Source organism: Euprymna scolopes, chromosome 9 (genome assembly GCF_053919585.1).
Source record: "Euprymna scolopes isolate OS-2025 chromosome 9, ASM5391958v1, whole genome shotgun sequence".
NCBI classification, from domain to species: Eukaryota; Metazoa; Mollusca; class Cephalopoda; order Sepiida; family Sepiolidae; genus Euprymna; species Euprymna scolopes.
The window spans coordinates 116,240,744-116,265,818 of NC_136490.1; the positions used below are offsets into that span (position 1 = coordinate 116,240,744).

Below are 25,075 nucleotides of genomic sequence, written 5' to 3' on the forward strand. Positions count from 1 at the left end.
CTTCTCCATTGTATTATCTTTTATAAATTTCCTTACTGCTTTACTTTTTATTTTTTTACTTTTTTATTTTTTATTTTGTTCTAGTTGGGGATGCCAGAAATTCATCTGCCATCTCATATATTCCAATCGAGATATCTTTTTTACGATTCTAACCGTCTATTTAAGTACAATCGTTTGTATCTCTCTTGCACTTGGTTCATCGAGTATAGTTTTTGAATTTTTTTTTCATGAGTCCGATTGCTCCAATAGTTACTGAAATGATGGAGATCTTCCTAAGATTCCAATTTCTTTTCATGTCGTACATATGACGTTGGTATTTCGTTATCGTTTCTTCATTTCAACTCTGTTTAACCCAGCATAATTGAAAGCACTAACTTCTACTAAGGTTGCTTATTTCTCCTTCTTGTCCCATATCACTAGGTCAGGTTTAACAGCTCCGTTTTCTAGGTATGTAGCTGTAGGGATTGCATAGTCATAGTGGATGGTGTATGACTTATTTCCAACTGTTCTTTCTGGTAAACATGTTCCCAGGATTTGCTGCTGCATTCGATATTCAACTTTTTACAGATTGTCCATTGGAGATATTTACACACTCCATTGTGTCGCATTGTATAGTCAAAGGTCCCCCAGTAGAACCTAACCACACAGTGTCAGGTGGCTCACACTATAACGTAGTCGCTGGCCCCATCATTTAAAAGACCAATCCAGGACAATTTAAGCCGTGGTGTGCGCATGACATCACGAATGTGCATCCAGAAAAGACAAAGGAAAATAAAATGTAAGGAACGCGTGGCCGATTTTCTTTCTTTCTTTTTTTTCTTTTTTTTTTTTTTTTTTTTTTTTTTTTTACACGTCAACATTTTCTCTTACCAAAAGCGAAACGACCAGCTTAAATACCTGTTAATTGGTCAACATAAACTGACTTGTCCAATCAGATGCAGCTATTTTAGAATACAAGGTAGGTTAATCATTGTCAAAATAGACAAAGCGAGATTGAGATCGTCTACTTTGTACACAGGGACGTTTTTAGTTATGTTTTTTTTTTATTTTGCTTTCTTTACTTTTTATTATGACGTAATATTTCAGAAATCTGATGCAGTGTAACATTTTCAATGACAAATAAGTCTTTATGCACATTTGCGCGGCGTATTCGTACGTGCTTGTCTGAAGCTGCTGTTTCTCTTCGCCGCGTTTCATTCGTGGTGGTCGATCGTCTAGTCTGTTTAACTAAGACGACTAAAACTTTTTCCATGAATAAAGACACAAGGAGACGTTCGCTGAGTTATTTTATAGAGAATGGACTTAGGAAAGAGAGAAAAAGAGAAAGAGAGAGAGACTAATATTATATAATTTGTTATTTACTTAAATTTAATTTTTCTGACCCTGGCTTAAACTGCCTGAAAGTACTTCTCTCAAGCTCTTGGGGTTAACATTCACAGATAACATGAATTGGAACAAATAAATTGAGGCAATTGTCAAGGCTGCTGCGAGTAAGGCGGGATCTCTCTATCATGCTAAAAGGCTACTCACACCTGAGAGTATCCTGTATCTCTACAAGGCCACTACTCACTCATGCATAGAGTATTGTTGCCACATCTGAGCTGGTGCATCTGCGACTTGTTTCTCGCTCTTAGACATGGTTAAAAAAAGAGTCGCCAACCTACTAGGTTCCACACTATCAACTAAACTCCAACCTCTGTCCGATCGCTAAAATGTGAAATCCTTGTTCCTGTTTTATAAGTATTTCAATGGCAAGTGCTCTGACGAACTCAAAGCGCTAGTAACCCCTTGACGACAATACCCTTGACAAACTTGGCAAGTAGCAAAATCTCACCCCTACACTGTAGAGATCCCCAGATGTCGTAAAGCCTTCGACTCATAGTTTTTTCTTCGGGCTGTTGCACGTTGGAATTCCTTCCCGAGCTTCTGCTTCCCTGACTGTACTGACATACAAACTTTCAAGTGGAATGTAAACATATATCTCGCTATCCAACTTCCTAAATAGTATCCCTGAAAATATGACCCCAAATAGTAACCCCTCACAACTAAATGGCTCTGTGTTTTATTTAGGATGAAAAAAAATCGTAAAAACTCTTTTAAAAAAACTTACAGAAATGAGTGACACAGACGGACAGACATCGAAGTAACATTCGCTTTAGGTTCAATTTTCCCACATTATTGGTGTTGCCTTGTTCACACGGTTTCCCGGGAGAAACTGATTTGAAAACCTTCTGTTCTTTTGCTCGAAAATCATGGCATTATTCGTCATCGTTCGATTCTTGTTCTGTTTATGATGTTTGACCTCTGCTTCAACTTTACGTCACCCTTCTTTTATTTAACTCCCGAGAACGATTTTGTTTTGCAGATCTGGATTAGTATGCACTCAGTGTGACTCTTGCCAAAGTTCATATTAGTTAACTTAATCGCCACCAACGTAGAACCCTTTATGTGTAACAATAGTTTCTATTACAGACAGACACAGAATCTCTATTATAATGAGATTGCTATTGCATTCTCCAAGTCTGCTATGATTTACCCGGTGTTTTTTTTTTTTTTTTTTTTTTTTTCGTCTTTCAGCAAATTCACGCAATAACCCCTAGCTTGATATACATGAATGTATATAAGTAGAAAGAAAGAAGGGGGAAAGAAATAAAAGGACGGGCGAATATAATTTCTGTAACGCGAGTTCACTAAGAACGCTATCTTTCAACTTTTTAATGTCCATCATGAAAAATGACCATAATGCTGAGAGGTCAGAGAATATCCTTCCAAGAACCGACACAAAAGTGTTCACTGTTTAGAGAAAATAAATGGACGAACATTCAGGATATTTCCTGTCATGAATTTTAAGCCATTAACCATATTTCATGGAAATCAAAATCTTTTGGTCTATTTTGATTTCCTTTTCTTTTTTTTTTCTTTCTTTTTTGTATTTTGTTTGTTTGTTTGTTTTTTGTAGTTTTTTTTTGTTTTGCTTTTTTTTGTTATTGTTTTTGTCTTTTGATTTTGTTTTTTTGTTTTTTTTCTATTTTTGTTTTCGTCTTTTTTTGGTGTAGGTGTTACAATCAAGGTTTAGTGGAATTCTTTTTACAGCATATCGATCGTTTTTTAGGTAAATTAATAGAGAAATCCTATCCATATTGTAAACTATTTATTGAATACGAGTTGCTAATACAGTGCTCAATAAGTCCCGGGTCTAACTAATATACCAACAACTTTTTAGGCAAAATTCGATTTTATTCATAAACCTTCTCGTGTTCTAGAGTGATTCTCGGTGTCATTTTCTTGGAGAATAATTTAGCTTTGGCCAAAAACATGTATCAGTTTTTTTAAATCACTTCCACGTTAGAGCTCAATATGTTTCTTTTTTGGATATTCTTTGGCGGTTTGTAAATGGTCAGTAGTAGCTAGGGGACATTTCTGGCGAATAATGTGGATGCGGAAGCAATTCGTGTAATTTCGCCATCGTCGCGGCCGCCTTGTGTGACTCGGTGAATTGGTTTGATGAACGAGCATATTTTTTATGGTTGCTTTGAGGGACTATTTCTTCCCTCAAACAAACACCAATAATGCTACATGATATTCCGTGAAATGCTGAATCCACATTTTATCCATATTGCTAACAGTCGATCAAAACTAAAAAGACGACAGTTTGCAATATTTTAATGCAAGTTTTTTTGGGTTTTTTTTTTTTTTTGTTTTTGTTTTTTCGTAAAACGTTACAGTTTTACGCAATGTTTCTTCAAACGACTGTTGTAGATTCTGTCTCGAACGAGTTCATGCCATACTCGTTTTATGATCTTTTGTGTCCGTCTGGAGCTGACTGGTAGTTTCAATGTTAAGCCTGGTGGTACTAGCTTAAGATCACGACATCGGAATGTGAGATGGTTAGTCATCCTTGCCAGTTTTTATTAGAGTTTTTCGATTTGTTTCCATTTTTGTATTATTTTGGGTCCGTACCGAATTGATATGACGTGTTTTGAATTTTTGAGATGAGGATCGGTTATTTTTATTATTATTCATCGGACTACTGTTCTCGTCTTGAGTGTGATTTTCACAACGTTTCGGAGGATATAACCTCCGACTTTCTTCGGGTGTATCTTATCGAACTCGGGGAATGTTTCTGTCGAAATCAAGAATTTGGACGGAGTTTCGAGCAGAACTCTATATTTACTTCACGGGGGTAGCATGCTTTTGTTCTTTGTTGGTGCTCGAATTCAAAATTCCATCCGTTGAGCCGATTTCTGGTAAATATAATCAACCCAATCATCGGCAAATCTCCATCATACGTCAAGAACTCAACTCACTTTGTGGAAATAATAAAAATGCTCCCATTCATTCCAACCAGATGGTGAGTCTAGATGCAGTGAGTCTGTTCACGAAAGTACCCACTGATGAGACTCTGACAGTGATGCGGATAAGCTGACATTGGATGACTCACTGAAAGATCGCACTTGCATCCAAATTGACAATATAATGGAGATGTTGATCTTCTGTGTAGAAACTACATACTCCGTGATGGGATCTGATATGTTTGCAGGAAGAAGGTCTGGCGATGGGATCACCATTGTCCCCAGTACTGGCCAATGCATACATGGAATACTTTGAGGAAATGGCATAAGGATCTAAAGCCAACAATGTGGTTGCGATATGTAGATTTTTTTTTTTTTTTTAATTACATTTTCGCCCCAAACAAGGCAAATTGCCACTGTAGTGTAGGGGGCTACTATCAGGGGCAGCAACTACTGGGGTACTATGTAGGGATTTGGGCAGCAAGATGTCGGTTCACGTTACACTTGAACTTCTGCACGTCAGTACTGTTGGGGAAGCAGGGACCTGGAATGGAATTCCAGAGTCAAGCGGTTCTGGGGAAGAAACTATTGGAGTAAAAGATCTTTTACATATAGGGATCTCTACAGTGTGAGAGTGGGATTTAGCAGCCTGTCGGTTTTGTCGAGTGTGCTCACGTCGTGGGGGCAGTGATTGCAGTTCGACAGAGCATTCACCACTAAAATACTTGTAGAAAAGGCAGCGGGATGCAACATTTCGTTGATGGGACAGAGGCTGAAGCTTAGATGCCAGTTCAGGGCCTATCAGGTTTGCGACTCTCTTTTGAAGCTTGTCAAGGAGCGAAAGACTAGTAGCAGATGCACCAGCCCAAATGTGACAGCAATACTCCATACATGGGCGAATGGTGGCCTTATAGAGGTACAGGATACTTTCGGGTGTTAGTAGTTGTCTAGCACGGTAGAGAGAGCCCACCTTTCTTGCAGCGGCCCTGGCAATACCTTCAATGTAATTGTTCCAACTCATGTTTCCTGTGAACGTTAGGCCAAGGAGTTTGAAAGATGTACTCTCAGATAAAGAGTCGTTGGCCATTGCTATAGGTGGTAGAGAAGGTTTCTTGTAATTATTGAATGAAACTAGTTTAGTCTTGGCGGCATTGAACGCAACCAACCACTTTTGTCCCCATTCCACCACAGATTGGAGATCATCCTCTAGTGTTTCTGCCATTTCTTTAGAAATGTGTTCATTCGTCTTCCTGTCGTGCCTGTCATAGAGTGTAGTGTCATCAGCATATATACCCATCTCAGAGGCAATTTTGTCGGGGAGGTCATTTATGAATATCAGGAACAATAGAGATCCAAGGATAGAACCCTGGGGCACCCCCGCATTTATATCATATTGTTTAGATGTACGACCGTCGACAACCTGGATTTTTCTCTTATCTAAGAAGGATTCAATTATGTTAAGTATTCTACCAGTGATACCGTATGATCTAATTTTCCTGAGGAGACCCTCATGCCATACCTTGTCAAAAGCCTTAGATATATCTAGAGTTACCGCTCTGCCCTCCCCCGCTTTGTCCAGTGAATGGTATATACGTTCAGAGATTACAGTTAGGATGTCTGCTGTGGAACGGGCTTGTCTAAATCCATTCTGTTTGTCAGTCAGAAGTTTAGAATCTGTAAGGTGATGGACTAGAGCATGGTTAATTAAGGTCTCAAATATTTTGGCAAAAAGTGGGAGGAGGCTAATGGGGCGATAATTTGATGGGTCAGTCCTTTTGCCAGAATTCTTGAATACTGGTACAACATAAGCAGTTTTCCAACAGCCCGGAAAGTAAGCTTCATTAAGGCATTTATTGTAGGGTTTGGAGAGAACTGTAGCTACTTCGGCTGAGCACTTTTTTAATAGGACACCTGGGATGAGATCGGGTCCACATGCTTTTGAAGTGTCAAGGTTTTTTATGATGGCATGCACCTGAGCAGGGGTGATTTTCAGTTCGTCTAGCGTGGCGTCTGTCCGCATAGGAAAGTCAGGTAGGGGGTGGTTGGAAGGGTCCAGTGTGGAATTTGAGGCAAACCGACTGGCAAGCATGTTAGCCTTGTCGGTTGCTGAGGAGACAACCTCGTGATTGATGACACATTCATATTCTGGCCCCATCAGGAAGATGTTCAAACATTACTAAACCATGTGAACTCGATGTCCAACTACACAGTTCACGATGGAAAAAGAAAATAACAATAAATTCTCGTTCCTAGATGTGCTGATAACTCGCACAGGTCAGGGGTTTATGTCATCTGTATACCGAAAGCCAACTTTCAATGGACAGTATCTAAACTACAACTCCCACCATCCATATAATGTAAAGAGAGGAATTGTCCGTTGCTTACAACACTGAGCAAAAGCAATATGTAGTAACATCAATGCATATCAAGATGAGATTGACAGTTTAAGAGAAAACCTCCACCGGAACAACGATCCAGAGAACATGACATCAGCTCCAAGAAATCTAGACCAGACACAAAAGGACAGAAACTCAGAAACTCACAACCGTTTGTATACCATATATGAAAGGCTTGTGTGAAAAACTTCAACGAATATGTAATCCATATGACATCAAGACAGTATTCAGAAGTGATTCAACTCTCTGGAAATAGCTTGTGAGACTCAAGCCTGCTTCAGAAAAAATCATGACTAAGAATTGTGTATATGAAATCCCATGTAAATGTGAAAAACTATACAAAGGTGAAACGTCTCGTCCGTTGAAAGTACGGTTCGAAGAACATCGAAAAAACGTAGATTTGTAGAGGTCTGGAGAGTATGACAGATTAAGCAGAGTTTTGTAGCCCAATTCCTTCAAGTTGTACAGGGTCGGTTTAACAACGTGCGGTCAGGAATTGTCGTGGAGGGGAAATGGTTTTTTTCTGTTGACTAATGCTTGGTGTCGAAGTTTCTGATGCATTTCATCCATTTGTTGACAGTACTTCACCGCCATAATGGTTTTGCCTGTATTCAGAAAACTAATGGATGAGACTAGTCAAAGACCCCCAAACAGTCAGCATGCCCTTCTTTTGGTGCAACTCTGGCTTCAGTAAGTGTCGCAGAGCTTCATCGGCGTCTAACCACTGAGCTGAGCATCACCAGTTGTCATAAAGAACCCATTTTTCATTGCAAGTCACAACCCGGTTGTGAAACAGGTCGTTCTTGTTGCGTACAAGAAGGGAAGATGACACTTCATGATGGCGTTTTTGATTGTCATTCAATTCGTAAGACACTCATTTATCAAGTTTTTTTATCTTTCCAGTCTCTCTCAAGTGGTTGGAAATCGTCGTATACGTTACATCTAATTCAGAAGTAAGTTCATGAACAGTTCTGCATGGATTAGCTTCGACAAATGCTTTTAATTGATCGTTGTGAACATTAAATGCATGACCACTACACTCAGCACTTTCTAGACCTTCCTCGCCGCCACAAAATTTTTTAAGCCACCATTGTGTTGTGCGTTCAGTAGTGGTTCCTAGGCCAAATGCTCTACTGATATTGCTAGCTGTTTCAGCAGCTTTTCGGCCTAGCTTGAATTGAAATAAGAAAATTGTGCTAATTTGCTTTTTTCCATCTTATATTCAACGTTCTGAAAAGAAAACAATTAATTTTAAAACGATTGTGATTTAAACGATTAAATAGAGCGAAAAACGTTCTTTAAAAGGATATATAAAGTAAAGTTATTACAACGAATACCTATTTGAAAATACATCATTTGAAATCAAAATTTAAAATTCTGCAAGAACTTCTCAATCTAATATGTTTCAACCACTACATTATCAAAAATCCATTTTTATTGATCTGAACAGTTCGTTTATTTGCAATTCAGACATTTTGACTTCACATCAGTCCAGCCTTAGAACGAGAGACCAATCGCTTACCCCTTTCTGTGAATTTTTAGCAATACACATGAAAAAAATTGAAATTGCTTAAAATATCTTAATAATGGCATACATAGAAAGAGATTGATGATCTAAGATAGAATCTTTTATAAATTTGTCAAATTTGACCAAAAATAAGGAAGTTATGGCTATTTTTGTGCCTCGTATGTTTAGATATTTTTTTTTCTCAAGACTATCACATTTCCGTCAATTTTTTACACTAATTTCTTATTAAAAAAGAAATCTTTGTTCAAGCACAAAATTATACAATGAAATTTGCTTTATAAATGTACTTTTATGCAAGGAATCCGAATATGGCACCGAAAATCCTCAGAAATTAATGGTTTCGAATAATCTGCAGTAAATGGGTATAAATTTGCTACAGTAGCATAAAAAATTCCATGTATCCATTAAAAGAAAAAAGTTGAATTGTAATGCATTTTAAGTCTGAAACCTAATACAGTAGAACCCCAGAATACGGCATTAATAATTACTAACAAAATACAGTACAGTATATAATCCAATAACATTATAAATAACACCGTAAGATGGAGCAAATACCGCAGCCAGGGACAATAAATTTCTGTTCTGAAAATTGTTTTTTCTGAATGAAATTTAAACAAAAAAAAAAAAAAAAAAAAAAAAAAACTATAAATTCACACACACACACACACATATATATATATTATTAAAATATACATATTTTTTATTTGAGAATGTTAAGTAGAAAGACCCCTCCCCTCCCCCCGGTGTGTTTATGATATTATGGTAAATGAGAACTTATGCTGGGATAAGTGTAGACGAATCAAAGGTTCAGTAATGAGGATGACTATAGACCCCCTCCTCCACAATTTTTGATAGGCCTTGTGCCTAAATTTTTGTTTTAATTTTCTTTACAAAATAAAAAATATATAAATCAATGTCAGAGAAAGACAAAAACTCAACTTTATAGAGTTAATATATACATAATATGTAATACTATCAAGGAGACCCGAGGTTGCCCGGGATTGAATAAGGAATACACTTCCAATACTTTTACTGTCATCGAAATCAATGAAATCGCTCATTTTTTCAATCAAATCAATTGGTCTAGTCAGGGATCCATCGCATTTTCTTGGGAAAAAGCTTCACATGCCTCCCTGTAGTGACTTAATCCACAATACTTTGTAGTCTACATTGCACTGTAGAGAACCTACTGTCGATTTTTATAAAATTGTTTTTATATAATGGCTTGAATTAAAGTTTAAAATGCAAAAGTCAAGTATCATGGTTCACTTGTGCTCTAAACAGAAAGATTCATTTCGAACACGCCTCAAAAAACTTACTGTTGATTTTACATCATATTTCACATCGTAACCTGAAAAAAACGTATCCTGGGGCCACTACTACCATAGTTTTTCTACTGTACTAGGACTGTTTAAAAATAAATACATTGCAAGATTTCTTTGGAATAATATTTGCTACCTGAATAGCAGAAACTTGCAAAGAAGTGTGCGGCTAACAGAAGACATCGTTGCTAGGAAGAAACAGTTTAGATTGCAGATATTTATATACACAAAACAATATTTGTGTACTTGTCATAATTAAATTAAAGAATTAATTTGCTTAATAACCCATATATAGAATAGTATTTACTACCGGAACAGTAACAAAACCTCGCGAAAAAGTGAGCAACAAACAAAAAATATTAGTTTGGAAGAAACGGCTTACTTTGCATATGCATATATGCATGCATATATATATATATATATATATATATATAAAAAAAAAATAAAATAAAAAAAAAAAAAATCAAGTTCATCAGATGTTTTAACTAGTGAGATATTTCATTCGGGTCTCCAGATAATGTCTGGTAATCAGGAGAAAATAGGCACCGTTTTGGAGCCTACCTCTACCTATAGACTTGTATATGATAAATTATTATTGTAGATTAACCTCTGCTATATCGCACTTAACTTCCAGTTTTTTGGGGGGTTTTTTTTTTTGTTTTTTTTAGGTAATTACATATTAACACACTGAAAAAATTTGGCAGAAATGAAAAAATAACAAAAATAAAAATCAATATAAAATAATCTTAGATTTTAGGGGCATTCTAACGTTTTAGGGCAGTTAACCATTTTTTTTTTTTTTTTTTTTCTGTAGGAAGTAAATCCTCTGAGTTTTTTCTTTTTAAACAAAATTATGTGTGTTTATAAGAGGGCGCTTGTAGAAGAAGGCTTGCTAACCGAACTTTGGATTAGAAGTAGGGCTAAGGACAATTACATGTGAACACCCTGAAAACTTGGCAGAAAGAAAAAAAACAAAAACAATTATTTTATAATGGGGGATTAGTTTTACATACAAATTTAATGTAAACTAATCCCCCATTATCATGCCAATCTAGCATTTTAGAGCAGTTAATTTATTTTTCTATGAGAGACAACTCATGTGCATTTTTTTTTTAGGGAATTTTGGTGGGGGGGGGTAGATGATTATATGTGGTTTTAATGTGCTCACGTCATGAGGGGGTTGCACAATCCTGCTTCACAGAACCAATTAATGTAACCAGGCCATTACCAGTCCCTAAACACAGGGACTAACCCTAAGTCCCAGTGGCTACACTTTTATCTTTGTCTAATGATGGACCCTTCAAACTGTGATCAGACACTCACTGGTCACTGGAAATTAACGCGCTGATGCTCAGAGCGCACAAAACGTTTTTGACCCTAAATCAGTCTAGCAATACCGCTAGTCTCTTATAAACGGAAATAATTTGTACATGAAATAATTTCAGATACACTTCAGTGAATGTCTGACAACATTTTAAAGAGTCCGTCACTAGAAAAATTCGATTTTCGTTACAAGGTTCCAGACAAAATTCGTCCATCTACTTGGCCGTTCATGGGGAAAGTCTTTCTTTCCACTTTGCTCTTTCAGGGAGGGACCCAACTTTTAGGCTCTAGTCCAAAAGCTGGGGTTAGGGTTAGGGTATGCTCTTTGATGGTCAGCAAGTCTTTCTTGTCTGACAAAACAAATGCACCTTCCATCTTTCTGAGATGAGCATTTTTTCCTCATTTGGAGATTTTTTTTATTTTTTTCTCTTTCTCTTCTTCCTCCTCCTCCTTTCTTTTGTTTTAAAGAAATCTATTTTTCCCTTCTCTCTCTCTCTCTTTGAACTCAGTTTCTCTCCTTCTCTCCACATACAAGTTAATTCTTATCATCTGCAAAGGGGGTCTCTTGCTTGACATAAAACACATTGTTTATTTCTAAAAATTTTCTGGTCACCCAGGCAGACTTCTGACACCAATCTGTTTATTTTATTTTATTGGAAAATTAATTTTTCTCCGAGATATCTCAACAAAAACATATTCTATCATTTCTCTAAAATCTGGGAACTTTTAAACTTAGTGCAAACCATTCTACTATCACACCCAACCCTTAGCCCGCAAGCAAGGTAATTTGTTGCTGCTTGGCATATGATATGGGGTTACATAGTATTATATTAAGACGGTTTGTATGATGGGGGGGGGGGGGCTACTCTGACTAAAGATTAGTGGTAGAGTTATGAAAGGGTTTATATTTTGAAGTGGATGCTATTCTAACTTAGGGTTAAAGGAGATTTGGGGGGAGTGGATTTGTCATTCAAATTTAAGGTTAATGGTACTCAAGAGAGGCACTTGTAGGATGTGGGCTTCTCACTCAGACCTAGACTTAGTGGTAGCGTAATTTTATACACACATACAAACTTTTCAAAATCAAGAAAACGGCTCTACAAGGTAAGAATGGCCGGGAAATGGGGATCAATTACACATAAAATTTATATGCGAAACTCATCCCCCCCTTTATACTAGATTTTAAATTATTTTTGTCATTTTTTGTTTTTTCTTTTCACAAAGTTTGTTTTTTTTAGAGTAATAATATAATCACCTAAGAATGGAATCACTTTTTTCTTTTTTTTTTTTAATCGGCAGCTATAGTCATTTATAAAAAGTTGGAAAGTTAAATATATTTGACATCAGTATTTCTTTAAGAAAATTTTATAAAACAATCACAAACTGCATTATTTATTTTTTTTTTTTAAATAAACATATTTCTCATTGATTTCAAACTAAACCAACAACAGATGCTGCTTAGGTTGTAATTAATAGTGCTACTACTTAAATTGTTTACTTTCGCTGAGAACAGGTTACAATTTGGAAAGAGATCATATTTAAAAACATTTCGTACCAAGAGAAAACACAGAATTATAATTTTTATGTATAAAAGAAAACATTTACTCATTACTTGGGCACAAAATATACTTAGAAAAAAATGTTTGGAACATGTCATGTTAAAGTTTTATTCTTAAGACAACAAAAAAAATTGTATGGATAAAATTATTTCATACTCCAACAATAAATGAGATTGATGTGTTTCTCTAATTGTATTCCGAATTTCATGACAAAATTCCTCATAGAGGAGTAGTGCCGTGTTTCTGATTACAGTAGGGGAGGGGGGGGGTAAAAAAAATCTGACGCAAAATGGCAGTTTCATAGTGTTAACATTTTTATTACTTTCCTAAAATCTCTTTAAATATATTATTTATTAAAGCATGTGAAAGAATATCAATTTCCAAACAAAATGCTTGTATTTTGAGGACTTAAAGTGCTTTGGTTTCTGAAATATGACTATTTTAGTAGAACTACCTTGAAATCTTGAAATATCTAAAGCGTTTTTATGGTCAGTGGGCATTACTACTCTTATGCCTCATCTATATACCATTCTAGCTAAGATGTATTAGTTTCCTTTAAATTATCTCCCTTGATAATGATATTTTTAAAAAGTTTTTGGAATTTCTTTTTTCATTTACTGAATTACTTGGATTACTGTTAATATCAAGAAAACTATTGCAAATGTATAGGAAAAATGTGATAAAACTACAAATAACAGCAAACATTAATTCATTATAGATTAAAACAAAATTATGCAAATTAGAGAAATACATGAATGCCTACTATTTTTCAAACTATTCTGTTGTATTATTGATTTAAATAACAGAAGATAAATTGAAATAAAAAAAAAAAACACAAGAAATTAAAAAACAAAACAAAAATCTATGAAGTAAATAACTTTTAATATTCATAATAATAATAAAATTTTGACATGTTGGAAGTCAGTATGAAGACAATGCTGACACCATCCCCTGGGGGAAATATAAACACCTACTTATTCCTCAGTCAATGTCGAGGAAAAGGCTGAAGATGAAAAAGGAAATATGTATGGTCCATATTAATGAATTTTTTTTTTTTTTTTTTTTTTTTAGAAAAAAAAAGATGACTGGCAGTGGAACTTCTCCCCTTCTCACTTCAGTAGAGACCATTTTATCTGTTCTTTAGCGGACTGCAATACCTGGAAAAAAATAGATAAATAAATAAGGGTAATAAACAAAAGTATTTGGTTGACAATTATTCATCAACTACATCTTGAAATATACATTATATATATATATATATATATATATATATATATATATATATATATATATATATATACACACACACACAAGTGTGGGTTTGATGAGAGAGTTTCTGTGGAATGAATTGGATTCAAACTCACCCTTTCACTCCACTTATGTTATATATCATGTTATGGATTTTTTTTTTTTTTTAATCATACTTACCATATTGTCAGAAGTAAATTCTAACATTAAAAAAAATTTAGATTGTGGTGCCGATAAATGTGCACAGCAGCCTCGAAACATAAATTAAATTGTGTAGGCCATTTTAAATGTTCATATATAAAACTAGCTGCATATACCAGGCCTTACCCAGTCAAAACATTACCGGGTGAAGGGATTCTATTTATGATACACTGAATATCCAAACTTGTTACAAAAATGACCACTTGTTGAATTAAGGAAAGCATAAAACACATCCATCTTAGTTTATGAAAATCCAACATAAAGTAATTTGTATAGATTAAACAGGAAATCACTCTCATAGCTTAAATAAGTTTACTTCTGGTTTTAAATGCAGCTGTTGTCAGCTATTAATAATTGAAAATAATTTAGATTAAACATAAATTAAATATGTTCAAATAAAACAATTAAAACGATTCTATTACAACAAACAATAAAATAAAGCTAATTATTAAAATAGATTTTCTTTAATGTAATATGTAAATGAGATTATTCATTAAATGTAGATTTATTTTGAATAAAGAGTATATATAGAAATCATGCTGAGGAAAAAAGTGTATACAAGTCCATTTTCATACTGAAAACGGATTTGTGAAACATTGCACTTTTTATACATCTTTAATATAAATCTCAACTGTTTAAATGTATGTATGTATGTTTGGATGTCTGCCTAAAATTTTCGACATCGACATTCAACAGATTTCCACGAGATCAGTATTGTTTTGAAGCTCGACTGTTCGGACGAAAAATACCGAAAAATTGACTAAAAAGATTAATTCCTTCACCCTCAACTAGGCACTTTTCTACAGGGAGGGTTCGGTTTTTTTTTTTTTTGCCAATATTTTCAAAAGTCATCCCGTCTTTTCAATTGATTAGCCTTAATTTAAACCTACGTCACTTCTGGTTTAGCGATGAGCGCAACAGCAAAAACGTCATATTCTTTTTTTATCACATCCTTTTTCCTCCTTCGCAGTACGGGTTCAAGCCTGCCTGCCTACTACCACTTTTTTTTTTTTTTTTTGCTCAACACACACCTCCAAAACACCTAGGCAACGCTGAGCACACAGGCTAGTCTATATAACAAATTAACAAGAATATGACTTTATTATGATACAAGATTCAAGCAAGCAAGGATGCCCGGATCGTCCACACAGTTTTATAATTTATATGCCTATAAATTTGTTTTTTTGTTTTCTTTTTTTGTGTATTAATATTCTTATTAAAAAAACTTTTTTTTTCTATTCATTTAAACAGAAAATACAACTTTGTTATATATCGATCGTGGAATTACATTCATCTGCAAAAAAATCTAGTTAATTTGCATATTCTTTTAAACAATCATTTTAATTCCATATTATTTTTTTTTGTTTTCTCATGGGACGATCATCTTTAGTTAACTATTACGTGTAATTATATTCATGTAGATATTCTACATGATTTATAGTTGCGTAAAAAAAAAAAAATATTTTGTAAACAAAAAGCTTTTTCTATATATACTTATGTATGTGCTTCTATGTATTTGTTTAAAAAATTTTGCCTACCAAACTCCTGTCAGTTTTTGGTCTACAGACATGAAACTTAATATATAGGGTATTCAAACCCATGCGAAACTTTATATTTGAGTTTTAGCCGAGGAAAATCTGTGCAAAAGTGTGAAAATTAAAAAATGGAATTTGCCAGGTAACGGTCAAACGACGGCATTACAAATATGCATGCATAATGTAATAGATATTGGTTTATGTTTTAATTTTTAGCCTTCCAGCAAACATGTCTTCATAGCTCAGGCATTAACGTCAAAGGAAAAAGTAAATGATAAGCTAAAAGTTTTGGTTTCGATTCTCCGTGATGGTGGACGAATCAATTTTTTTTTTTTCTCCAATCAAGATTAATCATTTTGTGAAAAGCACACCAATTAAAGTTAGTAATTCAAGCTAGTTATACAGAGCCTATTACTTAAGTAGATGTAAATCACATAATTTGTTTATAGTACAAAGACAACACCGATTTATATTTCTACATGCACATATATCTGAAAAGTGTTCACGAAAAATGTGTGTGTGGGTATACATGTGTGTCCCGATCAAACGCGCACATGTGTGTCCCAGTAAAGCACACATAAATGTGCATTCCAGCCAAGCGTGCATGCACGTGTGTCCAAGCCAAATGTGTGTGCGCACATGTGTGTCCCAACCAAATGTGGATGTGCACATGTGTCCCAGCCAATCGTGGGCGCACACATCTGCATCACATCTAAACACATGTGTGCACGTGTCCCAGCTAAACACACATGCACATGTGCATCCCAGTCAAATACGCGCACAGACATGTGCATCCAAGTCAAGTGCGTGCACACGTGTGTCCAAGTCAAACGCATGCACACGTGTGTCCAGTCCAACACACGCACACATGTGCATCTACTTGAATATGCCTATAAAAACTTATGTGCACATAACTGAAGGGTTCTTAAGAAATCATACTGAGTTACACATAGTTGTGTATACACTTGCATGTTCTATTTATAGTGCGTACGCATTTATGAAGTGTCTCAGTTAAATATGTGTACATGTCTGTAAAAAAAAAATTTTTTTTTAAAACTGTGTGTGTGTGTATTATGTGTGTATTATTGCATGTGTTGGCAGAATAGATGTGCATCCAAGTGGAACGGATTCAATGTTTGGATCTGAAGGTGTGGGAATGGAGATGGGTGTCCTCGATAGAGGTCAATTCATGTGTCTGTGTGGAGAGTCAGAGAGGGTGGGTTGGAGGGAGTCCTATCACTATAGGGAAGAGGGATGGGGTAAAAATGGACGTTGGGGTGGCTGTCTTCATTCACACTCTTAAGCTTACAAAGAGCATCTGGTATAATCAAAGTATGACGGATGGGGATGAAAGGAGAGAGAGGGAGAGATAACAATATGGAAAATCTATTCCCAGAGAGAGGGAGAGTTAGAATAGCAAATATTATAATGCTAATCTGCCAGTGTTAGAGGGAGAGAGATAGAGGAAGTCCATATCTAAATGACTGTGAGAATGGCCAACAATCACACCAACAACAATAATAATAATAATAATAATACCAGACATACAAGTATAAGGATGTAATGAGAGATTGTTAGCCTTGAAGATGGCAGTGCTAAGATAATGATGGGGGGAAAGATATGGATGAAGAGAATAGAAAAAAAAAGTGGGGATGAGGGTTTGAAGGGTTAAGAAGATAACTTTTCTCTGTTGTCTTCTGTTTGTTTGTCCAGCCATTTAGACATTAAAAAAAATCGAATAGAAAGAGGGGTTGCAGGGGATAGATTACCCCTACTCCAAATCCTAAGGAAGGAGGGGGGAGGTACACAAAGACCCTATACAAGACAAATTTCAGAATAGAAAAAAAGTTCATGACATAAGTGTAAAAAAAAAAAAAAAAAATTAAATCAACAAATTATTTTTATTACTGGAGTCCTTTGTAAAGGAGTGATTTGTATGTTGATTGATTGATTTATTTACAGACTATTTATCTATGAAGATGAGGATAACAGTCCATAAATAAATAAATATACAAATTACTCATCTGAAAGGATTCCAATAATAAATAATAATAATATATTATCGATACAGACCCAATGAAGGAAGATCAGATAGGAACAAAAAACTTGGATTTATAAGACCAAAAGATCCAACCTTGATTGCCCTTCGGGGGCCGTAACGCAGTGGATAGAGGCGGTGAATCTCTACGGTTCTAGGTGAGCAGGTGATAGTAGTTTCAATCCTACCGAAAGCTGGCCAGAGGATAAGTTGGCAAAAACGACAACTACTGAGGATACAATTAAGAGACCCAGCAATCCTTATTATTAGTTAATCTCTCAATAAAGGCTTCCTTTCTAAGGCAATTGCCCTTGACATATGAAAGGCCTTCGATAAGGCATAAGAGCCTACTTCACAAAATTTCCAGCCACAGTATAACTGGAAATGTTTTCTCAATCATTAAATCATTTCTCTCTGATAGGCTCATAAGAATAGTGGTTGATGGGCAGAAATCAGAAGCCCTCAGTATTAATGCTGGAATCCCTCAGGTGTCCATCCTGGGCCCAACTCTCTTCCTGATCTACATCAATGATTTCCCAAAACACATACTTAAATCATTCGTTGACATCTATGCTGATGACACTACTATCTATGGTAGCACATCAAAGACCATAGTTCTGATTCTCTCCCTCTGATCTTGAGCGCGTGGCTGGTTACTTAATGCATCTAAAACCAAGCTCCTATCTTTACATCATCAATGCTCTGATCCCCATCTGGCATCAATTGAAATGGATGGCTCTCGTCTTTAAGAGGCTCCATGTTTTAACAAGCTTCTGGGATTGACCTTTACTCCTGATCTGAAATGGAACACGTATATGAAGTCTGTTGCCAAGGTCGCTGGAAAAATGGTAGGATCCTTCTACCGCTCCAGGAGATATCTCACTGCTGATGCATTTTTCTATCTATATAAAAGCCAAGTACATCCAAAGATGGAGTACTGCTGCCATATATGGGCAGGAATTGCTAAGAGCAGCCTATCCTGCCTTGACAGAGTAGAAAATAGGCTTCGTGGCTTAGTGGGGGATGCCCTTTTCTCTTCCCTGCAACCTCTCTCCCGCAGAAGAGACGTTGCGAGCCTGTCTTAGTTTTATCATTATTTCCATGGCAAGTGCTCATCTGAGCTCCAATCTCTGGTCCCCCCTCGCCAATCTTTCACGAAAAACACATGTCTAACTGAAACCACTGTCAATAATTTCCCCTACTCTTTATCTGTGCCAAAATCCAAACGTAGATTCCATGAACAAAGCTTCTTTTTTAGAAGTGCACGCCTGTGGAACTCTCTTCAGTTTGCCTGTTTATCACCTGACTACAACTTGGATGTCTTCAAGCCCAACATAAAAAAATTCCTGATAAACCGCCCTCTTAAGTAAGACACTTTATCAAATCTCCAATACTAACGATTACGATATTATCCCATTGATTACTGTACATGCAATAACCCTTATCCCCGAGTGACTTCCGGGCCTTGATAAGTGGTGTGGTGATTACCATGTAAAAAAAAAAAGAATAAAAGTCCTATCCGGTCACGGTTAACCACCTGATGAAAGCCAGAGGATTAGTTGGCTGAAACGACGTAAAACAACAACTATGAAAATGAGGATAACAGTGTGTAAATAAATTTATCTACAAAAAAATATTGCAAAATATATGTTAGTGGCCTGGCAAAGCAACAGGGGAAACAACCGAGGCAGGAAAACTGAAGCTGGCCTGCAGGACACTACACACACAAATGTAGACAAATTTGGATATATTTTATTGGTTTGAAAATATAGGTTCTTTTTTGCAAATGGTCATAAAATTTTAACCAAAGAATAGTATTATAATCCTAAAAGTCTGCAAAATTTTATGTAGTTTCATCCCATAGAACGAAAGATATGAGCAATATATATATATATATATATATATATATATATATATATATATAGAGAGAGAGAGAGAGAGAGAGAGAGAGGGAGAGAGGGAGAATTGCCAAAAAGAGGTGGTGTATAAGTTCCAAATCTCAGCAACTATTGATCAGAATTTAACAAATGAAGGCCTGTTGGAAAGGTAATGGCCTGAATTGTGTAATGGGCTATGTGACATTTGCCTTTAAGGTTGCACATTAAGGGGATCATCCAAAGCTTATTTTTAGCACTTTTTTACAGCCATAATATGACCGTAAACTATATCCGATGGTGAGGCCCCACCTTGCAGGCCTTAGGGAGTGTGGAGCCACCCTTTAATTGCCATTGCTCCCAGGTCCACTCTGATCCGGAGTGGTAGTACCTGTTAGGGTCCCAACTATGGGTTAAATAGAATACAACCTAAAAAACAAATACACTATATTAAAAAATGGTTCTTCAAAATCACCAGATTCGGCATTAAATAACCTGAAAAGGGTTGATATGCCGTAAAACAAAACAACCAAACAACCAACAGCCATAAAAGGTTTCAATCATAGTCATTTGTTTTCCTAGTTTTGCATATGAATTACAAAATAGCTGATATTTTCCTAAAACCTCTGGCCTTGATGGAGGGCAGACTTAAACTTGCTGCTATAGTTTCAGATGATCTGTAAATAACAGCAAGAGGAGACTTGATTCCAAATATTTCTCACATGTTTTATCTCCCTTACATAAAGTAAATTTCAGTGTATAAGTATTATTTGATACTGAGATATTCACGATCATACCCTATTTCCAAAAGAGGGAAAATATAGCAGGAGAAATATTTGGAATCAAGTCTCCTCTTGCTGTTATTTCAGATCATTTGAAACCATAACAGCAAGTTTTCATCAAGGCCAGAGGTTTTAGGGAATATATATAAATAAATATAAAATATGGTATAATCTTAAAAGATTCTTTAATATACTAACCACCCATGACCACCATGAAGATGGAATCACCTGATTGTCAAAGACAAGATGCAAGCAAGCAAGGTCTACAGAATTTTATAATTATACAGATGGATGGATTACAGTGGGATATAATTTACTGAGAGATTTTAAAATTACTTTGTTTGTAAACATCCAAGTTTTATATTTTGAATTAATCCCTCTAAATAAAAAAAAAGATTTAAAAAAAAAAAAAAAAAAATGAACCTCTCTTTCTCTGCTCCTTAATTTATTGAGGTTAAAAGCAATATCAGTTGATTGCCACAACCATCAGCAGCCCCTAATCATTCATAAAACCTCGTTCATGACCTTAAAATACCACCACTAATTTCTACACATATAAACATTTTTTTTTTTTTAACTCCCTAGTTCCCTTTGCCATTATGTGGGTAGAAAGTTTTACAAGCAGTTTCCAAGAGTATTATTTGGTGCTGATATAAAAATTAATCTCTAAACTAAACAGGAAATTATTTTTTTTTTTTTGATCAGATGAAAATAGGATTTGTTTTTCCTTCCTATTTGAAGTGGAAAAAAAAAAGGCTTTGATAAAAAAGCAATTAATTCAAAAGTAATGAGAACAGCAGCAATCTATTAAGAACGGTGCCACATCCAAGAAAAAATACTTTACAATAATAATGAAACATTTTTTCTTTAGAATATCTAGAACAAGGTTTTGTTTTGTTCTAGTGTTTCTACATGTGAATTCTCTCACTGAAACTATGAAAGGATTGGCTGCTTTGGCTTTTGTGTTTTACAGCATATCAACCCTTTTCGGATTACTTAATGCCAAATCCAATAATTTGGGGAAAAGTTTTTAAGTTTCAAGTTCTTAATATCTTCAAATATTTATTCATGGTGTTTGGTTTGGTTGTTTTGTAGAGGAAAATCGTTTTTGTTTTTGCAATACATGATTGAGTTTTTCAAAACGGAAAGGTGTAAAACAAGAACATCAATTAGTGGTGCATTTTCAGTCAGGATTGGTTGGTTAGTTTTGTTTTACGGCATATCAACCCTTTTCAGGTTATTTAATGCAGAATCCGGTGATTTTGAAGAAAAAATTTTTAATAGAATATTTGTTTTTTTGCAAGTCAGTTTCTATTCAACCCATAGTTGGGACCCTAACAGGTACTACCATTCCGGGTCAGAGTGGACCTGGGAGCAATGGCAATTAAAGGGTGGCTCCACACTACCCAGAGCCCGCAAGCTGGAGCCTCACCATCGGATATAGTTTAAGGTCATATCCAGGACCTTCAGTCAGGAAGCCAGTATCTTCAGCAAGCCTGATCTGGTAGCACTAGTTATGATAGAATTTGCATGAAGAAACGCGTGAAGGAAACGAAACCTTGTTCAAGATACTCTAAAAAAAGAAAGGTTTTATTACTATAGTAAATTCATATGCGTTAACATGGTATAACTTTCTTGATCGGCTTTATTCTTTTGTTGGCATTCTTGAAGGTTGCCAACATCCCAAACAATGGAACCGACTAGATCCAAACTTGGTACACCCAAGTTATCAGTTTGATTGCATCATTATCCGTTTTATCATCATCACCTCCCTTTTATTAATGTAATTTGGTTTGGTTGCTTTACAGCATTTTTTTTTTTTTTTCCCCCATTTTCACCCCAAACATGACACAGCACCACTTTGATATAGGGGGCTACTATCGTAGACACTATTGTGCAGGGATACTATCTAGGGAGTTGAGCAGCAAGATGTCTGTTCACATTACACTTGAACTTCTGCATGTCAGTACAGTTGGGAAAGCAAAATCCCGGAAAAGAGTTCCAAAGTCTAGCAGTTCTAGGGAAGAAACCTTTGGAATAGAAGGCTTTCTTACATCTAAGGATATCTACTGTGTAGGGGTGAGATTTTCAACCCTTTTCGGACTATTTAATACCAAATCCAGTAATTTTAGAAAAAGTTTTTATGCTTTAAATTGTTTATATTTTCAACTATTTATTCAGGGTGTTTGGTTTGGTTTGGTTGCTTTGCTTTTAATGAAGAATCCAGTAGTTTTGGTAAAAAAAAAAAATTATCCTTTGAGTTCTTTATATTATCAGATATTTATTCATGATGTTTGGTTGGATTGTTTTGTGGAGGAAAATTTTGGGGGGCTTTGCAGAACATGATTGAGTTTTGTAAAGGGAAACAAATGTTTGGTGCACTTTTGGTCAAGAAGCCTGATCTGGTTAGCACCAGGTTTTATTACTGTGAAAAAAAAAAAAAAGTGCAAGAACATAATTATTTTACAAATACTTAGATAGGCTTTGTATTGAAATGTCTTCAATAAATATCAATAATCAGTAATAAAAAAATCCAATGGTAAACGGAACAGGCGATTTTAAGCTAAAGCCTAATACAGCCTAACATCACAAAAGCATTTGAGAAGTTTTATTACTGCAGAAGCAGAAAGACTTGGCATATAAAATCAACAGTAGGTTCTTTGATATGACAGGGGCGCATTTGAAAGCACCATGATACTTGACTTTTGCATTTTCAACTTTAATTCAAGTCGTTATATAAAAATAATTTTATAAAATCAACACTAAGTTCTCTACAGTGCAATGTAAACTACAATGTATGAAACCACGGTGGATTCCCAACTAGAGCTGGCCATTAATCGATTTGATTAAAAAATGGTCGATTTCACTGATTTTGATGACAATAAAATATGGGGAGGATGAAACATTCGTTGATCATCATTCAATCCCGGGCAATGTCAGGACTCACTGCTAGTATGATATAAAATACATTTCATGGGTGGAAATGCATTTTTCAACCAGAAATATAAAAATTATACCTTGAGAAATCGCAGAGAAATGTTTTGTTTTTAATTTCTTTTTGATAAGTTTATATTTGAAAGAGGAGAAATTAAAAATGAAAAAAAAAATATAAACATATGATGCTTCTATTTAATCCATTGAAATAACATCTTAAATCCTAAACAAACTTAAACATGACAGACTAACAGAGTCTCTGTATGAATATGAAGGGATTTGTTAGGTCGTCTGCTTCTCCTTGTATAATACTACTAGCTGGGTACCCGGCGTTGCCCAGGTGTGGAGAGGTGGTGTAGTAAGGAATCCCAAGGGTGGAGAGAGGTGTTTAAAAAAAAAAAAAAAAAAAGGTAGTAGGCAGGCAGGCTCGAACCCGTAACTCGGAGGAAAAGAAGGTGAAAAAAAAAAAAAACCTAACATCTTAGCTGATGCATCTATCGCGAAACCAGAAGTCGCAAGCGTTGGAATTAGTAGTCAATCCAACGGAGACAATAACTTGTGGAAATGTCGATGAAAAAAAACGACCCCTCCTTGTAGAAAACTGCCTAGTTGAGGGTGAAGGAATTAATGTTTTTGGCCAATTTTTTGATATGTGTCGTCTAAGAGACTGAGCTTTAAAACGATACCAATTTGGTCACATTTCGACGCCCCAACCCCTCCCCAAAAAATGTTAGGAAGTGATTCAAAACAAAAAGAGGAAATAGCTGATAAGTATAGAAAGATGTTTAGTAGAAAGACAATGGCACACAAAGATGATTGGAAATAGGATTGTTAATCAAGGTGTGGCAGTGACCAAGACAAAAAAAAAAACAGCCATAGAGGTCAATTGTATTTAGAATTAGTTTATGGACATTTTAGGAGTGAAAGCGAGTTTTACAGACAGTCTTGAGTTTTTTTTTGTTATCTTTTTTTTTTTTACATATGAATCACCACTTATCAAGGTCCAGAGGCCACTCGAGGATAAGGATTATTGAGTGTACAGTAATCAATGGAACAACATCGCAGTAATCATTAGTAATGAGAATTTGGCAAACTGGACCACCTAAGGGGGAAGTTCATCAAGAACTTGTCTACGTTGGACCTGAAAACAACCAAGTTGTAGTTTTGTAGCACATGATAAGGTAAAACCATAACAATTACCCACTAATATGGCATTCACGACTGAGACAATTTTTGTTTCTTTCTCCACGTTAAAAAAAAAAAGACCCTGGTGTCTAACTGTCCCGTGGGGAGGTAAAGTAAATAGGAACTCACAACTTTCATCAGTTTCACACGATTTTCTCTCCCCACGAGTTTATATTTTTCCAATAACCTCTCTCCAGCTCCTTTATGGACACATCAAGCTATATCCTTCTCTGCTATTGGACCAATCAAACGGACTTCATTCTTCCTCCTCCCATATATAGCTTAGTATAATTAAATAGAAAAAACACCTTTTGCTACAATCTATAGCATGGTTTTATGGTTTATCCTTTTTCCATACATGAAATAGAGAGGTAGAAAAGAGTTAGAGAAGAATGAAGAGAATCATATGAGAGAGAACAAGAAAGAGCACAACAACAAAAAAAAAGAGACCAAACAAGAAAGAGAGAAAGGGCACGTGCGAGAGATAGGAAGGGCGTAAGAAAGAAGGGACGAGAGAGAGACAGAGAGAGGAGGGGCGAGACAGAGAAAGTGTGTGTGAGACAGAGTGGGGGAGAAAAAGAAAAAGAGAGGGGGAGAAAAAGAAAAAGAGAGGGAGAGAAAAAGAAAAAAAGAGGGGGAGAAAAAAAAGAAAGAGGGGAGAAAAAAAGAAAGCGGGGAGAAAAAAAGAAGGAGGGGGAGAAAAAAAAGAAAGAGGGGGAGAAAAAATAGAGGGGGGGAGAAAAAAAAATAGAGGGGGAGAAAAAAGAAATAGAGGGGGGAGAAAAAAGAAATAGAGGGGGGAGAAAAAAGAAATAGAGGGGGGAGAAAAAAAAGAAATAGAGGGGGGAGAAAAAAAAG

General features: G+C 35.6%; 1 protein-coding gene across 2 annotated transcripts in view; it reads right to left on the reverse strand.

Annotated features, from left to right (window-relative positions):
- Positions 1-13,283: 13,283 nt before the first annotated feature.
- LOC145284814 (coatomer subunit zeta-1-like) overlaps positions 13,284-25,075 on the reverse strand; it is a 113,530-nt gene continuing 101,738 nt past the window's right edge. For both annotated transcript variants that reach the window (XM_080133776.1, XM_080133777.1), the window contains one exon: positions 13,284-13,577. In XM_080133776.1, the coding sequence (XP_079989902.1) occupies positions 13,530-13,577 (48 nt within the window). In that variant the 3' untranslated portion in view covers positions 13,284-13,529. The remainder of the gene's footprint in view (positions 13,578-25,075) is intronic.